This window comes from Castor canadensis, chromosome 1 (assembly GCF_047511655.1).
Source record: "Castor canadensis chromosome 1, mCasCan1.hap1v2, whole genome shotgun sequence".
Taxonomy (NCBI): domain Eukaryota; kingdom Metazoa; phylum Chordata; class Mammalia; order Rodentia; family Castoridae; genus Castor; species Castor canadensis.
The window spans coordinates 176,690,925-176,706,409 of record NC_133386.1 but is presented as its reverse complement, the minus strand read 5'-3'; the positions used below and the strand labels follow the sequence as shown (position 1 = coordinate 176,706,409).

Here is a 15,485-nt window from a genome sequence, read left to right as displayed (position 1 = left end):
TAGATGAGCAGTATGTTTTGGAGTCTCAGTTTCAAGGTTCAGTGTAGGTAACCAGTTTTGATGTTTCATGTTTATCAAAGATTGCTGATGTTACATGTGAGTGTGTAGGGAGGGGTGTTTGTGGTTACCTGAATTTATCTTTCTCTCATCTCTCTTTCCAACTAGTTCTAGTGCCTACACATAGTTTATGCCAATTCAGCAACAATATTGTGCTAACTAAAGCATCCCCATTAGGCAACTCTTCTACATGCAGTTCTTTCTGCCTCTCACTGGGCTATCAGTGCACTGAAGCATAGTAGGGAAGAAGAAAGGCCAGTTGACAAAGTCAAGATATCCTCTGGGACAAAGCTAAAAGTATCATAGTTTAATTAAAAACCCACACAATCCATTTGTAAGTAAATGCCATCAGATAGCATCATAATGGATAGTATGCACCTTTAAAATGATTTGCCTTTAACATGATAGAAACATCTTATGAAAGAGATGTTGAAGCATGAGTTTGATGTAAAGTAACATAATTTAGATTTGGAAGTAGAAAGCCTTACATTGATAGTAATTTATTTGATTCAGTACAATGTACCAAGTATTATTTGCTGTAGGTTATAAATTAGCTATAATTCATAAATGATTACTTATGAATGATTTGTAGAAAATTTCATTAATTTCAATAGCACAGAGACCTTGAAGTAAGCAAGAAGTAGAAGATGAAATAAGGCCTGAAGATACAGGAAGTGGAGATATACGTACTATATAAGTAATAATGATGTCATATTTGCCTATGTTTTTTTAAATTTCTTTTACTCATATGTGCATACAATGTTTGGGTCATTTCTCCCCCCGCCCCTTGCCTCTTCCCTCTCCCCGCCACCCCCTTGCTACCAGGCAGAAACTATTTTGCCCTTGTCTCTAATTCTGTTGTGGAGAGAATTTAAGCTGTAATAGGAAGGACCAAGGGTTTTAGCCAGTTGAGATAAGGATAGCTATACAGGGAGTTTATTCGCACTGCTTTTCTGTACATACGTGTTACATTCTAAATTAATTCTTATCAAACTAACCTTTTCTCTAATTCCTGGTCCCCTTCTCCTATTGGCCTCTGTCGCTTTAAAATTTCTGCATTAGTATAGCTATCCTTATCTCAACCAGCAAAACCCCTTGTTCCTTCCTATTATTGCCTATACTCTCTCTACAACAAAATTAGAGATAAGGGCAAAATAGTTTCTGCTGGGTATTGAGGGGGGGAGCGGGAGGGGGTGGAGTGGGTGGTAAGGGAGGGGGTGGGGGCAGGGGGGAGAAATGAACCAAGCCTTGTATGCACATATGAATAATAAAAGAAAAATGAAAAAAAAAATTTCTGCATTAGTTCCTTTGCATTGAGGACATCAAATGTTATCTTTTTTTTTTTTTGGATTTCTTGTCTATGCTCAAACCTCCCTTGTGTGCTCTCGCCTCATCATGTGATCAAAGTCCAATCCCCTTGTTGTGTTTGCCCTTGGTCTAATGTCCACATATGAGGGAGAACATACGATTTTTGGTCTTCTGGGCCAGGCTAACCTCACTCAGGATGATGTTCTCCAGTTCCAGTCATTTACCTGCAAATGATAAGATTTCATTCTTCTTCGTGGCTGAGTAATATTCCATTGTGTATAAATACTACATTTTCTTAATCCATTCATCAGTGGTGGGGCCTCTTGGCTGTTTCCATAACTTGGCTATTGTAAATAGTGTGCAAGTGCCTTTGGATTAACCTGTGCTGCATTCCTTTGGGTATATCCCCAAGAGTGGTATTACTGGATCAAATGGTAGATCAATGTTTAGATTTTTAAGAAGCCTCCAAACTTTTTTCCTGAGCGGTTGTACTAGAGTGTATTCCCACCAACAGTGTAAGAGGGTTCCTTTTTCCCCACATCCTCGCCAACACCTGTTGTTGGTGGTGTTGCTGATGATGGCTATTCTAACAGGGGTGAGGTGGAATCTTAGTGTGGTTTTAATTTGCATTTCCTTTATTGCTAGAGATGGTGAGCATTTTTTCATGTGTTTTTTGGTCATTTGAATTTCTTCTTTTGAGAAAGTTTTGTTTAGTTCACTTGCCCATTTCATTATTGGTTCACTAATTTTGGGAGAATTTAGTTTTTTGAGTTCCCTATATATTCTGGTTATCAGTCCTTTGTCTGATGTGTAGCTAGCAAATATTTTCTCCCACTCTGTGGGTGTTCTCTTCAGTTTAGAGACCATTTCTTTTGTTGTGCAGAAACTTTTTAGTTTTATGAAGTTCCATTTGTCTATGCTTTCTTTTAGTTGCTGACCTTCTGGGAACCCATTGAGAAAGCCTTTGCCTATACCTATTTGTTCCAAAGTATTTCCTACTCTTTCCTGTACCAACTTTAGAGTTTGGAGTCTGATATTAAGATCCTTGATCCATTTTGAGTTAATATTGGTATAGAGTGATAAATATGAATCTAGTTTTAGTTTTTTGCAGACTGCTAACCAGTTTTCCCAGCAGTTTTTGTTGAAGAGGCTGCTATTTCTCCATCGTATATTTTTAGCTCCTTTGTCAAAGACAAGTTGGTTATAGTTGTGTGGCTTCATATCTGGGTCCTCTATTCTGTTCCACTGGTCTTCATGTCTGTTTTTGTGCTAGTACCATGCTGTTTTTATTGTTATTGCTTTGTAATATAGTTTGAAGTCAGGTATTGTGATACCTCCTGCATTGTTCTTTTGACTGAGTATTGCCTTGGCTATTGGTGGCCTGTTGTGTTTCCATATAAATTTAACGGTAGATTTTTCAATCTCTTTGATGAATGGCATTGGGATTTTGATGGGAATTGCATTAAGCATGTAGATTGCTTTTGGGAGTATAGCCATTTTTACTATGTTGATTCTACCAATCCATGAGCATAGGAGATCTCTCCACTTTCTATAGTCTTCCTCAATCTCTTTCTTCAGGAGTTTGTAGTTTTCCTTGTAGAGGTCATTCACATCTTTTGTTAAGTACTCCTAGGTATTTGAGTTTTTTTGAGGCTATTGTAAATGGAATTATTTTCATATAGTCTTTCTCAGTTTGTTCATTATTAGTGTATAGAAATGCTAATGATTTTTCTATGTTGACTTTATATCCTGCTACCTTGCTATAGCTGTTGATGTTGTCTAGAAGCTTCTGAGTAGAGTTTTTTGGGTCTTTAAGGTATAGGATCATATCGTCTGCAAAAAAGGAATATTTTGACAGTTTCTTTACCTATTTATATTCCTTTTATTCCTTCTTCTTGCCTACTTGCTCTGGCTTCAAATTCCAGTAGCCAGTAGTGGGCATCCTTGTCTTGTTCCTGATTTTAGAGGGAATGGTTTCAGTTTTTCACCATTAAGCTTAATGCTGGCTGTAGGTTTGTCATATATAGCTTTTATAATGTTGAGGAACTTTCCTTCTATTCCTAGTTTTCCTAGAGCTTTTATCATGAAATGGTGTTGGATCTTATCAAAGGTTTTTTCTGCATGTATTGAGATGATCAAGTGGTTTTTGTCTTTGCTTCTGTTAATGTGCTGTATTACATTTATTGATTTGCGTATGTTGAACCACCCCTGCATCCCTGGGATGAAGCCAACTTGGTCGTGGTGAATGATCTTTTTGATGTGTTGTTGAATTCGGTTTGCCATTATTTTATTGAGGATTTTTGCATCAATGTTCATTAAGGAGATTGGCCTATAGTTCTCCGTTTTCAAGGTGTCTTTGCCTGGGTTAGGGGTAAGTGTAATATTGGCTTCATAAAATGTGTTAGGCAGTTTTCCTTCCCTTTTTATTTCATGGAACAGTTTAAGGAGGGTTGGTGTCAGTTCTTCTTTAAAGGTCTGATAGAATTCAGGAGAGAATCCATCAGGTCCTGGACTTTTCTTTCTTGGGAGACTCTTAATTGCTGCTTCAGTTTCATTTTGTGTTATAAATCTATTCAGGTGATTAATGTCCTCCTGGTTTAATTTTGGATGATCATAAGTATCTAGAAATCAGTCCGATTCTTCAAGATTTTCAAATGTATTTGAATATAGGTTCTCAAAGTAGTCTCTGATGATTTCCTGGACTTCCATGGTATTTGTTATATCCCCTTTTGCATTCCTGATTTTACTGATTTGGATTTTTTGTCTCTTCATTTTAGTCAGGTTTGCTAGGAGTCTATTGATCTTGTTTATTTTTTCAAAGAACCAACTTTTTGTTTCATTAATTCTTTGTATGGTTTTTTTGGTTACTATTTCATTAATTTCAGCTCATATTTTTATTATTTCTCTCCTTCTATTTGTTTTGGGATTTGCTTGTTCTTGTTTTTCTAGGAGTTTGAGATGTATCATTAGGTCATTGATTTGAGATCTTTCAGTCTTTTTAATATACGCATTCATGGCTATAAACTTTCCTCTCAGGAATGCCTTTGCTGTGTCCCATAGGTTCCTGTAGGTTGTGTTTTATTTTTCGTTGACTTCCAGGAACCTTTTAATTTCCTCTTTTATTTCATCAATGACCCATTGTTCATTAAGGAATGAGTTGTTCAGTTTCCAGCTGTTTGCATTTTTTTTGTGTTTATTTGTGTTGTTGAGTTTTAGTTTTAATGCATTGTGATCAGTTAGAATGCATGGTACAATTTCTGTTTTCTCATATTTACTGAGGCTTGCTTTGGGCCCTAGGATATGATCTGTTTTGGAGAAGGTTCTGTGGGCTGCTGAGAAAAATGTGTACTGTGTAGAAGTTGGATGAAATGTTCTGTAGACATCTAGGTCCATTTGATCTATGGTATGTTTTAGATTTAGGATTTCTTTATTGATTTTTTTGTTTGGATGACCTATCCATGATAGTGGGTGTTAAAGTCTCTCACTACCACTGTGTTGGAGTTAATATATGCTTTTAGGTCCTTTAGGGTATGTTTGATGAAACTGGGTGCGTTGACATTGGGTACATATAGGTTGATAATTGTTCTTTCTTTTTGGTCTGTTTCCATTTTCATTAGTATGGAATGTCCTTCTTTATGTCGTTTGATCAATGTAGGTTTGAAGTCTACTTTGCCAGAGATAAGTATTGCTACTCCTGCCTGTTTTCAGGGGACATTGGCTTGGTAACTCTTCTTCCAGCCTTTCATCCTAAACCTATACTTATTTCTATTGATGAGATGGGTCTCCTGTAAGCAATAAGTTGTTGGATCTTTCTTTTTAATTCAGTTTGTCAAACGGTGACTTTTGGTGGAGGAATTATGTCCGTTTTGCCTGTTTTTATGATAGTGTGTTCCTGCTCATGCCAGTTAATCCTTACCAAAACAATGAAAGACAAGTATTTTATTCAGCCATGAAGAAGGATGCAATCATGTCATTTGCAGGAAAATGGGTGTAACTGACGATCACCATGTAAAGTGAAATAAGTCAAACTCAGAAAGATAAATACCACAAATTTTGTCTACTATGCAGAACCTACATTTTAAAAAAAGATGAAAGTAGAAGGGGTTCTGTTTGGGAAGAGAAAAGGGAGACAGGCAAGTGAGAGGAAACTGTGGAAAAGATAGGATAATGGGTGGTTAATAGGATCATTATATACATATATGAAAATGTCATAATGAAACCCATTACTTTGTATGGTTAATATATGCTAATAAAAATAAGTGAATCATTGTTCTAAAAAGAGATATTATTGTTACTTCCTTCTTATAGAAGAGGAATAATCTGAGTGTCCCATCACTATGTTTGTAATATGTATCAAATATATATTATACATTACCTGTTCTGAGTTAGAAACTTTAGATATGTGAATCTTAAAAGACAGTTGAAAATCTGAGTGTGGTGGCTCACACAGATAATGCCTGCTACTTGGGAGGCAGAGATTAGGTAGGTCATGTTTCAAGGGGTCTTCTCTCCATGATCAGCAAGACTCCAGATGTCAAAACCTCAAAAAGGACAAAAAATAAAAAGGTATTATTTAGACATTAAAATTTATCACTACATATATGTAAATAGCTATAATTAGATGATAACTGTCCACATTTTCAACATCATTTTACTTAGTGCATGCAGTATATTAAGCATTGTGTTTGCAGTAGAAAAGAAGAGACCATCAAATGTGGTTCCTGTCCTCACAGGGTTCACATCTAGTGGAGGAAACAAACCCAGAATAAATGATTGTAGAAACAGGTGATGTGAATAGTCAATTTCAGGTTGCAATAGTCTACAGGAAGGAAGCTTGGTAGTGGACCTGGGAAGAACAGGAAAAGAAACAGTAGCTCAGAACCTATTTGTCAAGTTTCTTTGCCACAGTAGAGAGGGAGAACAAAATGAGCATCTGAAACCAGAAAGCAATTAGAACTTTAGACATCACCTTCTTTTTTCAAAAAAAAAATTAGGATATATTTGTCGTATGGGGGGAATTCATTGTGACAATTCCAAATAGGCTTATGTTGTACATTGGTTAGATCACCCCCACTGTAACTCCCTCATGACCTACTCCCCACCCCACTTAAAGCAATTGAAAGAGATTTCTTTGTTCCATTTCATGTAATATGAAGCCCATCAACCATATACCCTTACTTTCATCTCTTTCATTCACTTTCTTCCCTCCCACAAGTACACCCCCTCATACACACTTTGCCTATTTTATAGTCCTGCCTTTCAGTATTCGTATTTATGTCAGTGTTCAAAGGGGTTTCTTAATGTATCCCTGCTGTGAGTATACCCTACTTTGGTCCAGTCAACCCCTTCCATTGCTCTCCCTCACCCTATTACTTGCCAACCCTCATTTTCAACAGGTTTCAATACATATCCTTATATTCTCTACCTACACAGATGTTATATTTTATGACATTGTTGATCCTCTATCATTCTCTTTTCCTTTTCTTCCTTTCTCAGGATCCATAGAGTAGTTCCACTATTACAAATATGTTCTGTGTATGAGTTTGTATATAATCATGTTTGTTTAGTTGTACATGTTTATCTTTTGGATCTGTCTTCCATGTATGAGAGAAAACATGTGACCTGTGTCTTTATGAGCCTGGCTTACTTCACTTAACATGGATACCACCTTATTTTTTAAAAAATTATTTATTGAATAGTTATTGTGTGTCAGGCATTAAGACATCACCTTCTTGATGTCAGCAGTACTCCCAGCCATAAAATCTGGCTCTAGGTCCAAATGCTTGCTAGTATTAGCAGAGTAAGATGATACATAAGCATGTGTGTGTGTGTGTGTGTGTGTGTGTGTGTGTGTGTATCTTATTATTAAAAAGAGCCTCTTCTCCATCTGTGCTTACTATGGAAATGCAACTACTTCACATTGGGGACCTCACTACTACAGAAGGATTGTGTCCAAGAGTGGAGTTCTCTCTTCTTCTTTAAGCCCTCCAGTGGTGGACATGACAGTGATGGCCACAAAACTGGACACTTTTCTGCCATTGGTTTCTCTCTAGGCTCACCAAGAAAGCCAGAAGATTTTCCTAATTATTTTTCTTTCCACTGGTTTCTTCCAAATCTTTTCTCTCTATCATATTAGTGCAATATTACCTTTCTTCAAAAGAAAGATGAGTGACATTCTTTCTTAAAAACAAAATGTGTTCCCTATCAGATGAAATGGGGACTCTTAAATGTAATATAACCATCTCTCAACAGTCTAAATCCAATCTCATGTCTACTTCCTTCCCACACTTCTCCATCAACAAATAATATTTTTGTTCCCAGGATAAACTGGCATTTTTGGTAAGACCTTGTCTTCACTCAGGCTGATCCTTCTACCTAAAAAGTCCTCTCCTTTCTTCACTAACTTCTACCAAACCTTAAAGTGCTTAATCCTTCTTTGTAAAATCCCCCAATTTCCCAGCACAGATTAATTCACTCAGATGCTAGTGCCCTGTGCCAATGTGACCTTGTTTCATAGTGAGGAACACGCTATTTTATGCCACCTGTTTGCCTATCTGTCCCACCATTTGAATTAAAATTCCCTCAGTGGCAAAGGTTGTATTCTTCCTCTTTATGTGCCTAGTACTTAGCAAGATGTTTGACTGGGAGAAAGAGCAAAAGCAGAAATAATAATAATAATGTCTAACATTCACTGAATTCTGACAGTGTTGTAAGTGACATTCTAAGCTTTTATCTACATTAACTAATTTTATCATCACAATCCAAAGGAGTGTGTAATACTGTCATTCCCATCTTTCAAGCAAGGAGAGGAGATTGAAAGGATAAGTAACTTGCTGATAGAGACACATAATAGGTAAGAAGTAAGGGCATATTTTAGTTAGAATGCAGTGAACCTCTCTCCACCTTTGTTTCTTTCTAAAAATTTCATAGAAGGTACATTTACTCTGTGAGAGACTTGGGAGAAATTGTTACACAGGTGCATAACCCACAATTGAGTGGGAAATTTACTGGATCACACACACTCCTAGAGAAGTCCTCCTTGGGTTGGAAATAGTGCAGGAAACAAGTTATCTTATTTTCTTTCCACTAATCTATTTAAAATCAGCAAGAGTAGGGACATGAGGCATAATAGTGATATTATACAGATATTTTCCTATAAATAAATTATATCTCATGAAAAATGACTTAATATGTGACCTTCCACCTACAGTTAGCAATTGACTATATTACAATGAGTGTCATATATAAAAGGGTCTGGAAGTTTATGTAAATATATGCATTTCACTATTTTGGTACACCTTTCTTAGGAATGATAAATTAAGCTGTCATTGCTTACAGTTGAGTTCACCCACAAGGAAAGACATTAGAGAAGTTAATTGGGAAAAAACATTTTGTGTTTATCTTTGGTCTTACAGGAATATTTTTATGGAGTACTTGAAATCATATGCTCCTACTGATCTGATGAGCTCTGAACCCTAATTATATATTTAGTAGTAACAATAGGACTTTTTGCATGTTGCTTCTTCTATGATTATATTTATCTATGTAGTCTTCAAAAGGAAGACATGGTAATATCTATGTCAAGGAAATGCTATAAGCATTAGAAAGAGGATCTGAGGGTGATCTGCTGTAACATATACTACCTATTGATTGCTCTGATTGATTTAGCTGATCTGGCTGGCCAGGCAGGTGTCCCCTTCCTCCCTCACTGCTCCACGTGTGTTCTTTGTTGAAGTGGACAAGCTTCTCCAATAGAGCTCAAGAGTGCAGGAGTACCTGTGTCCTCCTTCTACAACCTCTAAGCAAACAATAAGAAAGATCATTGCTGATAGTTTCATGGGCATGCAGCCTGTGTTGTTTTGAAGGGCTACTTTTGATTAATGGTCTGTTGTCACTGATTTTAAATTGTTCTTAATTTTTTAATATGGCACCTTATGTTTTTAAATTGCACTGAGTCCTCCAAACTATATAGCCATTACTGATAGGATTATTCTTGAATTCCAAAGTGCACAGTGCCTGGCATATAGCATAACCTTCACTGAAACATTAATCATTACTAATTTTGCAAAGGAGATTTTAGTTTTCTGGGTGTAGTCCCGAAGTTCTATTTTCTGACCTTTTCCAGTCTGTTGGAGATACTGAAGCTAGTGATGAATTTCATCACATACATCTTCATGCATTTAAGTTATACTTAAGAAACACTTCATTAGGGCCCCCAACTCATTGGTTCATTTCTCTGTGAGTAATCATTTGCTGGAGTATGGGCTGTGTATAGTTGCTAATTTGCACCACAGAAATGTTTTTCCATAAATAATGGACCACATAGCTCAACAAGAGACATTAGAGTCATTGGCTCTTTTAGTTTGAACAAATAGTGGCATTAGATGGTACATGGTATCATTGACATTACTCCAGAAAGACATTTGGAGAAGATCTAACACTCTTGTATTGTTGTTTTTATTATTTTTCAGATTATTTGAACTCCAGAAGGACCAACACCAGATAAATTATGAATGTTGAACAAGATGACCTTACATCCACAGCAGATAATGATAGGTCCTAGGTTTAACAGGGCCCTATTTGACCCCCTGCTTGTGGTGCTGCTGGCTCTTCAACTTCTTGTGGTAGCTGGTCTGGTACGGGCTCAAACCTGCCCTTCAGTGTGTTCCTGCAGCAACCAGTTCAGCAAAGTGATTTGCGTTCGGAAAAATCTGCGCGAGGTTCCAGATGGCATCTCCACCAACACGCGACTGCTGAACTTACATGAGAACCAAATCCAGATCATCAAAGTGAACAGCTTCAAGCATCTGAGACACTTGGAAATCCTCCAGTTGAGTAGGAACCATATTAGGACCATTGAAATTGGAGCCTTCAATGGTCTGGCGAACCTCAATACTCTGGAACTCTTTGACAATCGTCTTACTACCATCCCAAATGGAGCTTTTGTATATTTGTCTAAACTGAAGGAGTTGTGGTTGCGAAACAACCCCATTGAAAGCATTCCTTCTTATGCTTTTAATAGAATCCCTTCTTTGCGCAGACTAGACTTAGGGGAATTGAAAAGGCTTTCATACATCTCAGAAGGTGCCTTTGAAGGTCTGTCCAACTTGAGATATTTGAACCTTGCCATGTGCAACCTCCGAGAAATCCCTAACCTCACACCACTCATAAAACTAGATGAGTTAGATCTTTCTGGGAATCATTTATCTGCAATCCGGCCTGGTTCTTTTCAGGGGTTGATGCACCTTCAGAAACTGTGGATGATACAGTCTCAGATTCAAGTGATTGAACGGAATGCCTTTGATAACCTTCAGTCACTAGTGGAGATCAACCTGGCACACAACAATCTAACATTACTGCCTCATGACCTCTTCACACCTTTGCATCATCTAGAGAGGATACACCTGCATCATAACCCTTGGAACTGTAACTGTGATATACTGTGGCTCAGCTGGTGGATAAAAGACATGGCCCCTTCCAACACAGCTTGTTGTGCCCGGTGTAACACTCCTCCCAATTTGAAAGGGAGGTACATTGGAGAGCTCGACCAGAATTACTTCACATGCTATGCTCCTGTGATTGTGGAGCCCCCTGCAGACCTCAATGTCACTGAAGGCATGGCAGCTGAGCTGAAATGTCGGGCTTCTACATCACTGACATCCGTATCTTGGATTACTCCAAATGGAACAGTCATGACTCATGGGGCATACAAAGTGCGGATAGCTGTGCTCAGTGATGGTACATTAAATTTCACAAATGTAACTGTGCAAGATACAGGCATGTACACATGTATGGTGAGTAATTCTGTTGGAAATACTACTGCTTCAGCCACTCTGAATGTTACTGCAGCAACCACTACTCCTTTCTCCTACTTTTCAACTGTGACAGTTGAGACTATGGAACCTTCTCAGGATGAGGCACGGACCACAGATAACAACGTGGGCCCTACTCCAGTGATCGATTGGGAGACCACCAATGTGACCACCTCTCTCACGCCACAGAGCACAAGGTCAACAGAAAAAACATTCACCATCCCAGTGACTGACATGAACAGTGGGATCCCAGGAATTGATGAGGTCATGAAGACTACCAAAATCATCATTGGGTGTTTCGTGGCCATCACACTCATGGCTGCAGTGATGCTAGTCATTTTCTACAAGATGAGGAAGCAGCACCATCGGCAAAACCATCATGCTCCAACAAGGACTGTAGAAATCATTAATGTGGATGATGAGATCACAGGAGACACACCCATGGAAAGCCACCTGCCCATGCCTGCTATCGAGCATGAGCACTTAAACCACTATAACTCTTACAAATCTCCCTTCAATCACACGACAACAGTTAACACAATAAATTCAATACACAGTTCAGTGCATGAACCGTTATTGATCCGAATGAACTCTAAAGACAATGTACAAGAGACTCAAATCTAAAACATTTGCAGAGTTACAGAAAACAATCAAAAAAAGACAGTTTATTAAAAATGACACAAATGACTGGGCTAAATCTACTGTTTCAAAAAGTGTCTTTACAAAAAAACAAAAAGAAAAGAAATTTATTTATTAAAAATTCTATTGTGATCTAAAGCAGACAAAATTATGTGTATTCCTCAAAAATCTGTTTTTGCTGCACTTATTTACTATTTTCCCACATCTCGTCCTTCCTTTCCCTGATTGCCATATTTTTCATAGATCTCAATTCCCTAAAGAACTGGTCTAGGAAATTTTGTAAGAATTCTGTTACACTTTGAGATTTTTATGGTGAATTCTAGTGGTGAGATCCAGTCTATTTTGTCTCTCTCTCTCTTTCTCTTTCTTTTTTTTTCTTTTTCCTTCATGCCCTTATGAAGTAGTCCAATGGGGAATGCAATATTAGAAATAGATTTTTAAGAAAGAATGAGGAAAAATGCAAGATCTTATATTTTTAATGTAATGACCTGTTCTGTATTTATGAGAAAGACCATTCTGTAGAAAGGGAAAAAATTAAGCAAACAACAGATTAATTTACATATGAGCATCTATAAAACCCATGACTTTTAAACAATTCTAGAATCAGAATTTGTAGTTCAACAGCTTAAAATAAGATTATAAATAAAATATTGTTGGTTTTTCTGTACCTGGACACAATTCATTTTTAGTATGACTCACATGTGAGAAACATGAACGTAATTAGATTTTCTACTTTCTATGAAAGAAAATACTGCTGCATTCTTTAGTCACAGCATCCATATGTACAAGGTCCTGCTTCTTTAGTTGACTTGAGTTTCAGGTCAGTATACAAGGATGGTGTGGAATTTTTTTCCATCTCATTAGGGTTACCCTTTGTAAATGATCAGATAAGAAAAGTGATTTTATGAAGCAAATTCAATACCATTTTGAAGAATAAGTATAATTTATTTACTGTCTCCTAAATAAAATTCTATTGTCTAGAGGAGGAAATATGAACACAAAAGATGGAAGGAGTCTAAATTATCTGCAATTGAACAAAAATGTTTGGTTCTGAGTGTTGGTCGATTCAATGATAATTATTAAAGATTTAGTATATGCTAAATACTAATTTTGGTATTCTGCATACACAAATGACAAGACCTCGTTACTGCCCTTGAATCATTCCCAATCTATATAAAAATGATTAAAGGAATAATCTCAGTTTATTACTGAGGAGCAGATCTAATTTCATTATTAGGTGAGAGTTAGTATATTGGGTCCCTACAGCTTCAAAATATTAGATTATTGTTTTTACACAAACTTCCTGGATTCATGTTTCTTCCATTTTTTGGTAGAGTTGAATTTCACTTTCAAAATTCAGATTCTTGAGCTTCAAATCTACATTGGTATGGGTTCTCTCTAAAGGATGGATAAATACCAGCAGATAGCAGTGCAAATACAGTGGTATTTTTAAAGAACAGGAGACATTTTAGGTAAGAAAATATATACTAGCTCCAAATTTAAAAAAAATGAATTTGCTTGTTGTACACATTAGCACTCCCTTGGTATTTTAATGTCATTGTGTGATCTCTATCTTTCTCTTTGTGAAACAAAGTGAATACATGTACATCTTATTACTCACCTTGACAAAAAAGCCGCCACCTCAACAGTGAAGCAAGAATCGACTAAACTAAAGAAAACTCAGCTCCTAATTGATGGACTGCTTGGATACTCACACTTAATTCTGCAGGCTGGATCTCACACTAGGGCATTGTGGTCTCCAGGTGTGAAAAACCAATCATTACAAGCAAAGTAGGTCAGAGAAATGTGAGGAAAGGACAGCAAATGAATGAGAGAACACAAAAGCCCTGCTTCTATTTTTTGGTCACCCATTCTCTGGCTTTTTTCTTCCTCATCTCCTACTTCTCTTTGCTAAGAATATGATTCACATTTCCTTTTACTAAAAAAAATGGAAAACATGTTGGATATGTTGATTTATTTAGTATTGAATATATTTAATATTGTACTTAAAAGTTCCAGCTGCCACGCATCACACACACACACACGCACACACATACACACACAAAAGGAACAAGGTAAATCTAAAGCAAGGGCTAGTACAAAGAAGAGTGGTATAAATTAAGAGAGAGAAGATTCTTGTTTCTCTATCTGGACTGTGCACACCAAACTCTGTCTACTGATTCTGAACCTGTGTGGTTTTGAGTTTATAACCATATGAGGTTAGTCCCAGCATGCAATTCCCTTGACTGTAGCTGAGGAGTTAGACCCATTCTACTAAAGAGAATAAAAGGTGATCTTAAACTAAAAAACAGGTCAGAATTTAAAGCATATGATTCAGGCCACCAGCAGATTATAGGATTATAATAGTGGCCATGAACACATTTTACAAAAAAAAAAAGGGCTTTGGTGGAAGATTTAAGTTAATTAAACTTGACTTCCACAGTAAATTCAGAAACTCTTTTAACAGAAGAGCCTCAATGCACCTTTGGGAAAGAAGAATGAAGTGCTACAAAAATATTGAAAGGAAGCAGAAGTGGATTCTATATCTTTTCTGACTACTAGATGTCTATTTGCCCATCAAAACAGTAAATGACTTCGTTTGTTAAAGACATATTATGGAATTACTTGGATCTGCAGGTCTATATAATTGTTTACATACATGATACATCCTTGCAGTAAAACACAATTGTATTTCCACTGCTCTCTTCATTCTGTGCAAGGACAACTAGGCAGAAGTATTCAGAAATATGTGCACCAAAATTATGATATTTATGACTAACCAAAGTAACCAAGTTAAGTAATCCAATGATGATTTGTGTGTGTGTGTGTGTGTGTGAAACAGGAAGGAGAGGAAGGGAAGGGAGGGGAGGGGAAGAGAGACGAGAGACAGGAGAGGAAAGGAGAGATCCTAAGTAATGGTATTAGTGGTATGCAGTTTGCTTAGGGAAACATCAAAGATGAGTTTGGAAAGATTTTCCATTATCCAACTTTTGTTTTTTTCTGTTTGGAAATCTTAATCTTCGCACCGAGCTATGTCCTGGGTCTTTTGAGATCTTCTGAAGACTTCCAAATGTACTTGCCTTGGCAAAGCACTAGAGGTATTTTGTATAACTCACACACACTGTCTCTGATAGAGCTTTAATAATTTTCCCTTATATTTCAGATACTCTAGAATTAAATATCATTATTCCAAAGACTGACATGGGTCATTTGAACATGAGCAATGATCAACATTTTTTTTATTCATATGTGCGTACACTGTTTGGGTCATTTCTCCCCCTGTCTTACACCCCCTTTCTCTCCCCCGCCCCCTCTCTAGTCCAGGCAGAACCTGGTCTGCCCTCAATGGTCAATATGTTTATGGGATAAAATATTGCTACTCTGTGACTGCTTTTAGCCTTAAAATCAGAGAGTCAAAATTAAGATATAACTCGAGACATTACAGTGTGATATTATTAACATAGATGTACTTGAAAATAACCTCATAGTGGAAGGGATATTACCTGGGAGAAAGAAAAGAAATAAACCATCTTATAGAAGAACTTATTCAAATCTGAAAAAATATTAAGTTGGTAACCACAGAATATTCAGCATTTGCAAGGTAAATATTGACCAAGGTGGAAAAAAAATCCATTTGCTGTTATGCTTTTGGAATAATCCTCAAGATAT

The 15,485-nt window shown here is 36.9% G+C and overlaps 1 protein-coding gene across 14 annotated transcripts in view; it reads left to right on the top strand.

The window, feature by feature from the left end:
- Lrrc4c (leucine rich repeat containing 4C) overlaps positions 1 to 12,483 on the top strand; it is a 1,195,224-nt gene extending 1,182,741 nt beyond the window's left edge. For all 14 annotated transcript variants that reach the window (XM_074044635.1, XM_074044634.1, XM_074044630.1 and 11 more), the window contains one exon: positions 9,837 to 12,483. In XM_074044635.1, the coding sequence (XP_073900736.1) occupies positions 9,879 to 11,801 (1,923 nt within the window). In that variant the 5' untranslated portion in view covers positions 9,837 to 9,878 and the 3' untranslated portion in view covers positions 11,802 to 12,483. The remainder of the gene's footprint in view (positions 1 to 9,836) is intronic.
- The last annotated feature ends 3,002 nt before the right edge of the window (positions 12,484 to 15,485 follow it).